Source organism: Agelaius phoeniceus, chromosome 6 (genome assembly GCF_051311805.1).
Source record: "Agelaius phoeniceus isolate bAgePho1 chromosome 6, bAgePho1.hap1, whole genome shotgun sequence".
Classification (NCBI taxonomy): Eukaryota; Metazoa; Chordata; class Aves; order Passeriformes; family Icteridae; genus Agelaius; species Agelaius phoeniceus.
In genome coordinates, this window is record NC_135270.1 from 25279462 (window position 1) to 25293380 (window position 13919).

General features: G+C 43.3%; 1 protein-coding gene across 2 annotated transcripts in view; it reads left to right on the forward strand.

The window, feature by feature from the left end:
* The window catches only part of AMBRA1 (autophagy and beclin 1 regulator 1), a 127457-nt gene that overhangs the window by 11509 nt on the left and 102029 nt on the right, over positions 1 to 13919 (forward strand). For both annotated transcript variants that reach the window (XM_077180105.1, XM_054634584.2), the window contains exons 4-7: positions 563 to 746; positions 1407 to 1579; positions 2348 to 2414; positions 3010 to 4469. In XM_077180105.1, coding sequence (XP_077036220.1) covers positions 563 to 746; positions 1407 to 1579; positions 2348 to 2414; positions 3010 to 4469 — 1884 coding nt within the window. The remainder of the gene's footprint in view (positions 1 to 562; positions 747 to 1406; positions 1580 to 2347; positions 2415 to 3009; positions 4470 to 13919) is intronic.

The following is a 13919-nucleotide window of genomic DNA, read 5'->3' on the forward strand; positions in this document are numbered from 1 at the left end:
TGGTGTTTAATTTCTGAGGTACCCAGGTGATACAAAATTGTAAGGAAAAAGGATCTGTGCAGACACCATGGGATTTCATAAGAAACTAAAGGGAGTAAAGGATATTTTAATACAACATGCCCAAATGATGTGACACATTCACTGGGATATCTAGGAATAAAGAACAGAGCAGGATGATGTGTGTATTGGAAGCAGAAATGGAGGTGGGATCTCTCATAGCATCACTTGATTTGACAGGGGTTGAGACAGTGTGGAGAGTTGGGAATATTTATTTGCCCCAGACTGTCAGTCAGGAGTGCCTTCTGAGCTGCATGTTCACTCTGACGTTCAAGGTCAAGTTTGTGCTTGCAGATTCAGATGAGCTCATGTTTGCATGGACCCTGAAATCTGGCTCAGAAAGCTTTGTGACATTGGTGCAACAGTAGCCTCTTACCCTTTGAGCTCTGTGTGGGAGAGCTGCTGGGTTAAGTGTGAACAGACCCTGTTGAGATGAAGCTAACCATGGTCTAATTTTGCTGTATTCTTTTCATGCTAATGTTTGTCATACCTTCTGCATTCCCAGGACCCTAATGGCTTCCACGCATGTGAACCACAACATCTACATCACAGAAGTGAAAACGGGCAAGTGTGTTCATTCCTTGGTTGGACATCGCCGCACTCCCTGGTGTGTCACCTTCCATCCCACCATCCCAGGCCTCATTGCTTCAGGATGCCTGGATGGGGAGGTCAGAATTTGGGATTTACATGTAAGTCTTTCCGGAAACATATGTTCCTTTGATATTTGGTGGGTGGTGACTTTTTTTGGCTGAGTTTGTTTTCCAAATGTTACCTGGTAAGAGAGCTGTTTGGAAGCTTTTCTGGGACCTGTGTGTAAAAGCATAGAACAGACCATAGCCATCCTCTTCTCTCTAGAGAGGAGATGACAGCTCCTTTGTTCAGTCCTGCCAGGTAGGTCATGCTTCTTAGCAGCACCAGTTTTATTGATTGCAGTGGTACAGGTAATTCTGGAGAACATTGTGCAAGGTGCCTGTTTAGCCTTTTGAGAGACATACTGTTTGTTATTCCACTGAGCCTATCTAACTGTTCATTAGAGAAGCTGCTGCTCTACCTAGTTTGGTAAATGGCACAGAGACATAACACATGGGCTTGTTTTGTTTTGTTTTTAATGAAGGATTTTTACAGGCTGCTTGAGACACTTATCTACAAAAATACATCTGTGGTCATTGTTGCAAGTAGCGTTACATTTTAGACCTGGCACAGACCTTGTATAGGAACAGCTGTTGTTGCCAAGGGAGCGCCTCACTTGTGATGCTTTAGGCGGGCTGGGAGGCATGGCAAGTACATGGAAACTTAATGATAGCAAACTTTGTGACAAACTGCTTGTGGTTCTTGACTCCTCACTCTAGGGTGGAAGTGAGAGCTGGTTCACAGATAGCAACAATGCCATTGCATCACTTGCTTTTCATCCTACGGCTCAGCTCTTGCTGATTGCCACTGCCAATGAGATACATTTCTGGGACTGGAGTCGTCGGGAGCCTTTTGCAGTGGTGAAAACAGCCAGTGAAATGGAGAGGGTCAGGTGAGCTCCTGCTTCTGGGTGAAAAGAACTTATGTGTGAAAAATGGTCAGATTTAGAAAGTGTTTGTGAGGTTCCTCTGGGATGCTGCACCCTGTGCACTCAGGCAGTAAAGTGTTGCTTGCAGCTCCTTGATTCAGCTGGTAGAAAACCAGTTCTATGGGCAGAAAGAAAAGCAACTGAAAGTCATAGATCTCTTGGTTGCTCATATTTGTAATATGGCATGTGTCTATTAAATGTCCAGAATCTACTTCATGTTGAATTGTAAGCTTAGTAATTAAACTTGTCAGCCATAAGGATGAGAAAACCCAGGAACTGCTGAAAGAAAATGCTGAGCTATTACTTTAGCACACTTGTAGAGGAAACTGGATTGCTGGAAACCTAATGGCTGCTTTTGAGCAATTTAAAATAAGACAAAGATGTGGCATCAAGGCACGTTAATCTCTCCCTTTGTACCAATTCCATTTTGTAATCTAAACACTTGTATTCCTTTAAAATTTCTGGCTATTTCAATCGATACAGCAGTACTTACATCCAGCTTTTAACTTTGGTGTAGTGCTGCTGTGGACTATAAAATAACTGCAGTCTTCAGCTAAATATGTACATTTTTTTCTTCTTAATGCATAAACTCTTTGATGTCCTTCATAAAAATATGGTGATAATGTAGTAATATTCTCACTGCAAACATGTCATTCCCTGCTGTGTTCAGCTTCCTGTGTCAATGTGGAATGTGAACTGATGATTGATATTCTGGCACTGCTTTTGTTTTAGGCTGGTACGGTTTGATCCCTTGGGACACTACTTGCTCACAGCGATAGTTAATCCTTCTAACCAGCAGGTAAGGGGAATGTCAGGACTTGTGTTGACTGGCTAGTTAAAAGGTGCTCTATGTACTTTAGCCCTAGTCTGTTTCTAAGCAGACTTGTGTTTTTCTGAAAACCTGAAGTCTTTTTAAGCTGAGTTCTGTCTCACCTTGTTTGGTGATACAATAACAATGTAACATGTTCTTATGTGCATGGCTAATAAAAGGCTTTCCAAAATGTGTTTGTTTTGCCCTCTCTGTCTGACTAATGGTGGGAAGAGATATCAGTGGTCCTGTTCTTTCAGTTCTTTCAGTTGTGATGTTCTTTTGGATTTGAAGCTATTTGAGGTATTAACAATTCTTCCCTCAGCTTCTGACCCTCAGACGCTGATACTTCTGTTTGCATGAGCAGTGTATTGTGAAAGCTCACTGGGCTATAGGAAGAGGTTGTCTAGATCCATAAAATGAACTGAGAAATCATCTCAACTAATTTCCTCCAAGTCAAGGCCTTTAGGAAGGGATTTATCGCATCCTTTCATCTGTCTGGGCTGGTAGCTGACTTTCTGCCGTTTATTTGGAAGTATAGGATTTTGCCTTGAGGTGACTGAACTTTGCCTGTTTCCTTCTGCAGAGCGATGAGGAAGTGGAAATCTCCGTGGACAGCACAGAGATGCCGCATTATCGTCAGCGTGCTATCCTTCCATCTCAGCCTGTGAGGCGCACACCTCTCCTCCACAACTTCCTGCATATGTTGTCCTCCCGCTCCTCTGGCATACAGGTGGGAGAGCAAAACAGTGTTCAAGACTCTGCTACCCCATCCCCTCCACCGCCTCCACCACCACCACCTCCGCCTCCAGCCAGTGAGAACACAAGGGCATCTGTCTATAACAGGCTCCGGGAGCGAGTCAGCTATCCCACAGCAGAGTGCTGCCAGCACCTGGGGATGTTGTGCCTTTGCAGCCGATGCTCTAGTGCAAGACTTCCTTCTTCTCTCTTCCCACACCAGGAAAACGCACCCTCCACGTCTTCTGGGGCCACTGGCACTTCCTTCTCCTCTGTGCAGACAGAGCCTTATCAACCCCCAGAGCAGGCATCCGTAGCGCAGGAGGAGCAGGGGATACTTAACAGGCCCTCTGCTTTCAGCACAGTTCAGAGCAGCACTGCTGGCAACACCCTGCGCAACCTTAGCCTGGGCCCCACGCGGCGGTCCCTCAGCGGGTCCTTGGCAGGCCACCAGTCCCGGTACCAACAGTCTGCGAGAGAGATGGCTTCAGGCTTGGGTGGGTCTGACTGGTCCAGGACAGTGCTGAACATGAGCTCTCGGTCCGAGCTGGAAGCCATGCCTCCCCCTAGGACCAGTGCCTCCTCCGTGAGCTTGCTGTCCGTGCTCAGACAGCAGGAGGGAGGTTCCCAGGCTTCAGTCTATACCTCTGCAACAGAAGGGAGGGGCTTTCTGGCCACAGGGGCTGAGGTGAACAGTGGTAGTAGTGCTGGCCCGAGCAATCAGGCCAGCATTCGTAATGAGCTCCAGTGTGATTTGAGGCGATTCTTCCTGGAATATGACCGGCTTCAGGAGTTAGATCAGGGGATTGGTGGGGAGCCCAGCCAGTCGCAGCAGGCTCAAGAAATGCTCAACAACAACATTGAGCCTGATCGACCCGGTCCCTCCCATCAGCAGACTCCACAAAGCAGTGAAAACAATTCCAATTTGTCCCGGGGTCACCTGAACCGCTGTCGTGCTTGTCATAACCTGCTGACCTTTAACAATGACACGCTGCGCTGGGAAAGAAGCACGCCTAGCTACACACCAGGGCAGGTCCAAAGCACATTTGAGGGTGTGCCTCCAAATACCAGCCAGGTGCAGCCTGCAGAGAGAACCGAGGGCAGAGCTCCTGCCTCTAGCAGACTGCAGCTGGGCAGCTCTTCCACCCCGCAGGAGGAGAGGACCGTGGGAGTGGTCTTTAACCAGGAGACGGGGCACTGGGAAAGAGTTTACAGCCAGTCGGCTTCAAGCAGACCTGGGAATGTATCACAGGAGGCCTTAAACCAGGAAATGCCTGAGGAAAGCTCAGAGGAGGATTCACTCAGGAGGTAAGATACATGCTTGCCCTTCCTCCTCTATTTTTTCTTAAACCTTTCCCATCTAGTCTGAGGTTTTTCAACATTTTCAGAGTTAAAAACCTTTTCTCGTATGGCTGTGTGCTATTCATGTAGACGAAAGTAGAGATGTTGGTGTTGATATGTTTATAGCTGCCATTGTCATGCTGCAGATGGGTTCTGAAGATTGTAAGGGCAGAGACTGTGGTAGTACAGACATGCAAAAGGATGGGCTCTTTAGCAGATCTCTGGAGTGAACTGTGCTCCTGGTGTTTCCGAGACCCTGCAGAAGCATGGAAACTCAGGATATGTTAATGCTGTCCTTTGTGCTCCCTATCACACACCCTGTCATCACGTGCTGTGCATGGAGAATCTGCCCAGGGTTGGCATGGAAAACTGAGCATGAGTAAGTTGTTAAGGTAAAAGGGTTAACAATAATTTCCTTAGAGTTGCCCAGTGGGGGGAAAAAAGTCAAAGCCCTGTGTCAGTGGTTTGGGTATATGCAGTTGGTTTGCTGCTTATAAGAGAGGTTAGTTTTGAAAGTGGCTCCTGTTGACCTGAGCTGGTTGGAGACATGCTGATCACTGAAAATTTTAGGCTTTGCTGTCTTCTTTTTTAAAAAGGTGATTCTTTTTTTTTTAAGGATATTTTTCTTCTGCTTCAGATATGGTACAAGAAACTGGATAAGCTGAATTGAACTTATGTCAGGAAAGACCTATCCTTTGTGTCAGAGTGTCTTCACTGGCTTGTGTGGATGATACAGCTACATCGGTACTTTAAATGGGGTTTCCACACTGGGTTTCAGTTTCACATCTTCTCTGTCAAGTGGTTTGTGCTCTCACCAGAGGAAAGGTTCAGTCTTTCTGTTTCTCTGAAACAGATGCTTTGAGTGTAGAAAAGCAAATTTTCCAGGTTGGATGCAGATGTAACTAACTAAGAAGGCTTTGTACACAGGAGTGCTTGAGGAAAGGGAATTCTTTCCTCTGTCCTGCAGATAAGCTGATGATACTGAGACTGAAACAGTGTCTGCCTTTCTTGTTGTTGTAGTTGCATAGCAAATAAGTGATGGTGGTCATAAAGTTATTAATCAGTTTCTAAATCCTTGCCCCAGTTTTTGCTTTTTAATAACCTCCCATAATGAGAATCTCAAACTGATTACATGGGAACTACTTTTTGGGCCTGAACTTACCTACTGTTAATTTAAGTCAGGTATCCTCTTGTCTCCTATTAAAGGGCATAAGAGTAAGAAGGAGCTGACAAATTTAGCTTTAAAATGGCACTTGAGTAAGTCTTGCATTACCTTTCTTTTGAAATAGTGGTACATACTTATGTCATCTCCACTGTGTCTTGTTTTCTGGGATGAGTCACTGTAGTGTCAGAAATAACAGGGCAAATAACCTTCTTATTGATTGGGCACTTGGCACGTGCTTGGACAATGAGATGTAGTGGGATATGTAGATATGATCTTTTCTGTGGTAACTATAATTTTAAAATGTCCTGAGGCATATAATTGATCCACCCCAGCCTGCAGGAGTCTAAGGAGAGTCCTATGACTAAATCTCTGGGTCACTTTGTCTGTCATCCATGGTGATTGCTGCTGTCTGCTCCAGTGACTGTAGCATTTATGAAGGGTTACTTGCCAACCTGATCAGCTGAGCCAACAGGTGCTTTTTGCTGAGGTTTCTGATTTGGAGTGGGTAGTTAGATGCATGAGCTTAATTCCAGAGGAATTCCTGTAAGATGGAACCTTTAGTGAAACCTTTCTGGCAGAGGTTTTTGAAAATCTCCTAGGTACTCTTTTGTTTTCCCAATCCTCTGCTTCTGTTATCAGGCTTTTCTAAAGAACAGGCACTGCAGGGGTTTCAGCTTCCCTTCTAACTGAAGTTAAGGTTATGTGTAGAGTTCTGAAGCAAGAAGCTGGAAGCAGTGGGCAGTCTGGTATTAAATGCTTGTGGCAATTTCCTTGAAGTAAAACTTTATTTCCTTTCTTGTTAAACACATCAGGTGGGCTTGGGGCTTTATGAAATCTTTTCCCTTAAAAGGAACCTTGCATGCAGGATAGCTCTATCCTGCAGGTGTAATTTTCTGCCATTCTCAAATTAGTTGTTTATATTTTTCTTTATAGAACATGGGAGATGAGATTAGCTCAGTTGGGTTAGAGCATGGTGCTAATAGCACCAAGGTTGTGGGTTCAATCCCCATACAGGCTGTTTACTTAAGAGTTGGGCGTGATCATCCTTGTGGTTCCCTTCCAACTCAGAATATCCTGTGAATCTATTAACAACTCAGTAAGCACCCACTTACCTAAATTTTGCACAGAGTGAGCATCTCGTGCCAAGCCTTCATGTCTCCTAGACCTAGGGCATGCTTTCACAGTGGGAAGTGCTGGAACCAGTTCTGCACAGCAGAGCCCAAAATGTCTTTTAACCTTTGGAGCTGCAGAAGCGTGCAAAGAGGGGGTCTGAGGATCCTGAGATATAAGCTATGTAATGCTGAAAGTGCTGATGAAATACAGGGGGGAGGATAAGCCTTCTAACCTGAGGGTACAAGTGGTAACTGTATACACACTTCCAATCAATGTAATTTTGTGCCTATCAGAGTCTGGTTAATTCTTAGTGTTGGAATCCAAGGTGTGCTCATAACCTGTTTTATAATTCTGTTCTTCTTTGTCTCTCCATTAGATGTCCTCATTGGGCAATTGAGCTCTATATTCTAAGGTCAGCCAAAAAACGTAAGATAAAAATTGTGTCTCAAAACTGTGTATGTTCTCATTCCCTGTCCATGGGCAGGATTCCTTCCCTGACATGACCTTCCTGTAGAGAAGTAGCTTTCTGGGAAACTGCCATTGAGGGTCAATTAAGTTAAGAGGGTAGTTTAGTGAAGGCTATTCTTTGAATTCTGTTGATGCAACTATGTCAGCTGGGTAAGGAGAGAATTCTGCTCTTTCTGATGGTCCTAGGCTAATTATCTTGGACTAATCACAAAGCCATTAATAAGCACGTAATGGCACTATTCCTCACTAACAGCTCCGGCACCTGTGTTAGGAGAAGCATGTCGCTAGGAGCCTCAGCAATACAAGGAATCCCATCACATTCAACCTGGCCTGAAAGCAGGGTGGCATTGAGCTGTGTGCTTCTTGAAGTTGTGCTGGCGAGGCAGGAATTTGGGGAAAATTTATGGTCTAGGTTAAGCACAAGTTCTTGAGACTGAGCTTCAGCTTTTCTGAGTTTCTCCACACTGATCTCATTAATTCAAATGCAAGGAGTTTTCCCCGGTGGATGTCTTTGCCTCACTTTTAACATCGAAGTGAAAAGAATCCCAGAAATCTCTGAAGTTGCCATGTGAAATGTGCTGCATAAAATTGGTCATAGAAGCTGTTGGAAAGATGTGGATGAAGGAAGGATAACTGAGCAATAGATGATAGCTAGTTTAATTTTTTTATACCTACCTGTTAATTTAAAAATGGGTTGAGGAGGTCTTGTATTAATACTGTAATCTCAGTGATGGAAATGATCCTCTAAGTACTTAAAGCCATTGTTGCTTTGTGGGTCAATTCAGGTTGATAATGAAAAGTTGAAAGGGGAATGAAAGAGGATTCTTCTAGTCAGCTGCTTGTTTGAGAGGAGCTGGTGCCACTTTCTTAAGACAGTGATATACAGAATCTAGCAGTGATTTCTGCTGAAATATGTATCAATTCAGCAGTTAATGCTAGGTATGGTGCAATGCTGGCTAATAAAACTGATTCAGATTTTCTCTTTGGCTATTTTAGTATGATACAAGTAACATCTGCAGAATTAGTGTGGGTTTTTTAGGAAAAAAAAGGAAAATAATTAGGTTATAAATTAATTTTTGTTACTGAGTTCTGGATGCAAAAAGCAAGTAGTGATGTGTGTCCCTGCTATCATGTTTCAGACTTTATTCAGTGAAACAATTCCTACAGATGGGGAAAAGAAGGAAGAAGAAAATTGTCCTCTGTAGATTTAGCTGCTTGTAATACACAGGGGGACAATTTCTATATGGTTTACCTGTTTATTTTGTCTAGAGATTTGAGTACATTACTGCAAATGAAAGGTGTGTTCTGTTCTATTGTCAGGCAGGTTTGCATGAAACTTATGTTTCACAAGGAAATGCTTATTATCCTTATTCTTCCATGAAGAAGCTTTGTCTGGCAATTATGTTAAACTTCTCAAACCACTCCACTGCACTTATTCCAGAGGTCAAATTCCGTAGGCTGTGGTATGAGTAACTTTGTTCCTGCATTTTATGAATGCATGATGTTTTCACGTGGCCTCACCTATTTAGTTTGACAGACAAGATACATTATTGAAGTTACCTGAAAATCTGAAAAATCTTTTGAACCATCCTGAGTGACACTTTTGTCATGCATACGGGCAGAAAGTAGTGAGCATGTGTGAAGTGGGGAAATTCTTGTCTGGGGACCCTTGTATAAACTCCTTTAGTTTGTTTGTGAGTGTAAGACAGAGGCCACTGTGTTCTGCAAATATTTGATCTGTTGAAGTTGGCACAGCTTACCAAAGGCTTTGCTGTGTTTTAGTGTGTTGGATGCACTGTGCACAAGTGACGTGTGAAACCATCTCCCCTGGAACCACGTACCAAGGTCCAGAGACAAATCTGTGTCTTTCATTTTGTCAGGTCTTGTTTGAGGACTCTGGTCCCTCCTGCCTTGTTCTTGCTGTGTGATGTGACCCCGGTCACATGTAGTACAGTGACTCCAGCTCATCTCCTCAGTGTTGATGACCTTCTGGCCGCATACAGTTCTCCTTACAGCAACTGTGAAGAGAAACACCTAGTCTGTTCCCTTTTGAATTTCAGACCTTATTTCCATATTGCTTTGCTGCCACAAGGGGGTAATGTTGCTTCTGCTCCTTTCCTAACCTGAAAGTTTCCGAGTTCTTGTATGAAGGGTAGCTTGGGGACCCACCCCACTCCCAAACGGCAGCCTATCTCTGTAGTTACCATACAATTGCAAGTTCTTTAGTGTTTGGAGAAAGGCGTAAATGCGGGGGATCCAGACGGGAAATGGCTCTGTTACAGAATGCAAGCAAGGGAGGAGCTTATCCTTTTGGCTTTTGTAAGGGTTTGAAAGAGACAGATGTGTATCTAAGGTGAGGCAGGTATTTTGGCTTTCTGATATGTAAATACTTATAAGTTAGAGCTCTAAAAGACCTCGGCAGCCTTGGAGAATTCGTCTGGACTTCTTGCTTACTGCCTACCAAGCCTATCTTTGTAACAGTCTCCCTTCTCAAAGATTTTGTTTTCATTTTAATGGCTGTTCACCCCCTCGGAGGACTTTTGTAACATGGAGCTTATTTTCTGGAGGATTGCTTGGCAGATGTTGGTTGGAGGGCTCTGTTTATTCTCTTCAAGTAAGCCTTGAGCTATTACCTGAATTTTGGAGCTTTTCCATAAGGCAAAGAATATGTTTGGGGATTTTTTGTGTTGGATTTGGTTTTTTTCCTAGTGCAAATGGGTATGGTTTGCTCAATGCCTTGAGGGGATGCCTCTTCCTGCTCTAAGTTGTAGATACAGTGCTCACTTGTGATCGAATTGGGAGCAGTCTATGGTTGAAGTAAATTGACAGGGCAGGAGCAACCCCATTCCTGCCCACCAGTGATCAGTGCTGTATATGAAATGGAAAAGACTACAGTCACTTTTGCAGCTTTTGTTCCTGAGTTCATGCTGGTGGAGCCTGAGCTTCTTATGTGCAGCTCTGGTTTCTGGTGTAAATGACCAAGGCTGATCAGATCTCTGCATGTTCTGAGTTCTGGTAACCTTCTCACTGTGCAAAGCACTGAATGAAAGGGTGTACGTCACTCATATCCTTGCTTTAACAATTAAACAACCAGAACACTTCCTTGTCCCCTGCCATGGATACAGAATTGTCTGGGAAGACACAGTTCTGTGACTGACATTTACCATCAAAATCAGAGAGGAGGGTAGTGCTACTCACTTTACTTTTTGGGGGACAGGAACTAAAACAGGAGGGAATTACCTTATATAAAGCTACAGATGTCTCTTATGGTGAAGACAGAACACATACCTAGTGTATTCTGCCTTTTGTTCCATTCCTTATTTCTCAAAATCTTTGTAGTTGCTATTTTTTTCCTAATTGCTTACAGCAGTTGTGGCTTGCTTATTCAAGTCTTTATATTATATATCTATATATTGTGGCTGTGGTGTTGAGCTCACAGAGAAAGGCTTGAGCAGAAGGGCACACCTGAGCTGTGGAGAAGAGACTGGCTCAGACTGCACATCTCTGGGAACGTGGCCTGTGCTAAATCTAGACATACCCAACGTAATTTTCTTGACTCTTTTTGTTCAGACCCATTAGTTGTGGAAACCTTGCTAGCCTTGTGTCCTGCCATTTGTAGTTTGAGTTCAGTATTTTGTTTAAAGTTATGGTGTGTAGACCTTACTGGTGCTGTGGAAAGAAGGATTTTTCTGACAAGCCTTGTAGACTTCATGTGCACTCTGATAGTTTTGGAAGAGTTTATGCTGGGCTGTTATCAGGCTTGGTAAGAAATAATTCCAAAGATGCTTTGTTACTGTTCTTGAAAATGGTGGTGATAGAGATAAGTAATATCTCAGCAGTTAGTGAGAGTATTGGGGTAAACAAATTATAAATGGATTTGCCAGCAGAGAGAACAGATTTGGGTTTGTGCTTGGGAAAATGTGCTTGAGGAGAGAAAGCCAGAACTGTGTGATAGGGGAATGATTGCTGTAAACATTAGCCAGGACATGTTAGAGTGAACCTAATTTGTCTGTTGTGAGCATAAAGTGAAATGATAGTCTGAAGGTGACATGAGCATTCAAACATGATAATTAGCATTGTTTATGTGTGAGATGTGCATGCTGTGGACAAACTTGGTGTATATTGTTTGTTTCGCCTTTACAAAAACTGGAAAATACAAATTCGTTTTATCATGAGACTGTAAATATAGCCTGAACTATAGGAGAAGCTGCCATGGTACCTAAAAGGTCAGTTGATGCCTTTGTTAGCTCTGGGTAATTACAGTCACCCTTCCAGCTTTGTGGTTTTTCTCCAGACTAAGCCTACTGTCTCTGTGTGGGCAGGAAAGACTCTTTTACTCAAGTTCTGAAAGTTTGAGCTCTTTAGTATGCTGCTAGTTACGTGGAAAAACAAGTGAAAGAAGTGCCTGTTTTCTTGCACAAATATTCCTTCCCCTGCCTTTGCTAGTTTCCTGATTTAAGAATAATGTAAGGTTGCTAGAGCCCTGTTCTTCACTGAGAGTAGGTGGGCAAGAAGGATGATGCCTTGTGCTTTCCCTTCTTGCAGTAACTGATGGAGGTTATTCCCTGCTGCTCAGTTTCCCCCAGTGCTCTGGAAAGCTGGACATGTACCTGCAGCCTTTGCCAAACTTGCAGAAAGGCGTAAGCTGCTTTTTCTTTTCTTGGCCTGAATTTAAATATGCAGCAATGACTGTAGCAGACTAAAAGAAATTCATTTCCCCATGTTCCTCTTGTAGCAGCTTGACTTGCAACCTAGGCAGGTATAAAATAACTCCTTCTCAAATACCTTCACAGTACTTTCCCATTTGAACCACTGCCCTTATTCCACCCCTCATCTTAGTCCAGGCACAGCAACGAGAAGTTCACCTATAAAAGAAATGGGTAAAGTTTGTTCCTCTGCAATCTCCAGATAAAAGAAACATCTTTCCCTACAAGTGTCTTTTCTATGGGAACTGTTCTGGAGTTTCACCTGTGCAGTGTGGCAGCAAGGGAGCTTACTGAATTTGAATTAAAGTGATGTTTTAGTGAGAATAGAAGAGGTATATGCTTCCAAACTGGCTATTATTTTTGCTCCTGTTGACATCTAGTGTTGGGTGGGGTTTTGGGTTTTTTTGGTGACGGTTTTGTGTGTGTGTGTGTGTGTATGGGCTTTTTATTGGGTTGGGGGGGGGGGTTGTTTGTTTTTGTTATTTTGGTGGGTGGGTGTTGATTGTTGTTGTTTTGGGCAGGTTTTTTTTGTGGGGTTGTTTGTTTTTTTGAGGAATGTATATTAGAGGACTGTAGACCAAAGATCTTGAATAAACGCACATTGCTCAGAAGTTTAAAGACAGCTGACTTCAAACAGATAGCTATTTGAGGATACCATAAAACATATGAGTTCTCAACTTTCCTACAGAGAGGGAAGAAGTGTGAATAGCTTCCTGCTCTTGAAAGCCATCCTTTGTTAGGGTGTCTGTCTCCTCTGTTGTCTGTGCATACTTTCCCTGCAGCCACCCGATCCAGCTGCTGCAGGGTGGCAGCATGTCCAGACAGGCTCACTTGACCAGGTACAGTTGCTCCTGTTTCTGTTCTTTTACCTATGTGTCTTGAGTTCATGTTCATCTAGGGGATGATGCTCAGCTTATGATAATGGAGGTCTGTGACGTGCTTAAACTATCTAGCTGTGATTTTTAGAGCTTATAGTCTGGCTTCAGATAAGTCACATTAAAACAGTGTCTAAGTTTCAATTTGGTTTTGGTTTTTGCCAAGAAACAAGTTTTGGGCAGGCTCTCAGACCTTCTGTTTCAGATTTGCTTGCTCATCTAAAAGCTCTCTGTAGCTTTCTTCACTGTGGGGAAGAGCTGGAGATGTTGGCATTGTAGTGTGTCTTTTTATTGTAATACAACCCTGTAATTTTTAGATATGCTTTCAATTTACATGTACTTCATGTGTGCACTCACTCTTCATGCTCTTTAGAAATTCTTAGTGTGGTGTCTGGAGACAAAGAGCCAGTATCAAATTATTTGCTTCTTATTACAATGAGAATCTGGGCTGGAGGACTTGCAGTAGGGCAGCATTCATCTAATCTGTGGGCCTGGAGTAAGAGGAGAGAGGGAGACCTGTGATTTGACTCATTAATACAACTAAGCAAAAGAGTGATGACTCTGGATTTCTCCAGTTGAGCTGTTCTGGTCTGTTGAATAGCTAGCATGCATTTTAAACATTTTCCACATACATATTTAACTGATTGCACCAAATGGATGTTTGTGTGATGATGTAAGTGACCTCCTCCCTTGCTCTTCTTGAGAGAGCACCTGCTGAAACTGAAGGCTGTAAATAAACAGGGTTCTTTATTTGCCAGGAAACTGACTCATTTTTCTGCTTGAAATGCATTAGTATGAAATCATTCCCGTCTTCCTGAAGTGGGAAGGCTGGACTAAGTGACTGAACTACCCTGGCAGTCATTTGTTGACCTGACTTTCCTTTTTACTCCAGTGTGAACAAGAGCATTTTAAAGGGATTGCTTGATTTGTGATGAGACCTCTGTTTTCATAGTGTTAGAAAGCTATGGAGATAACAGTATGGCTTCTGCCCCCTCAAGAAAGACACCTCCTCTTCAATTCCCTATGGAGAAACATGAGTTATATGTAATTATCCCAGAAGCTGACGCAGATCTGTGTGTGTGGGTAAGCA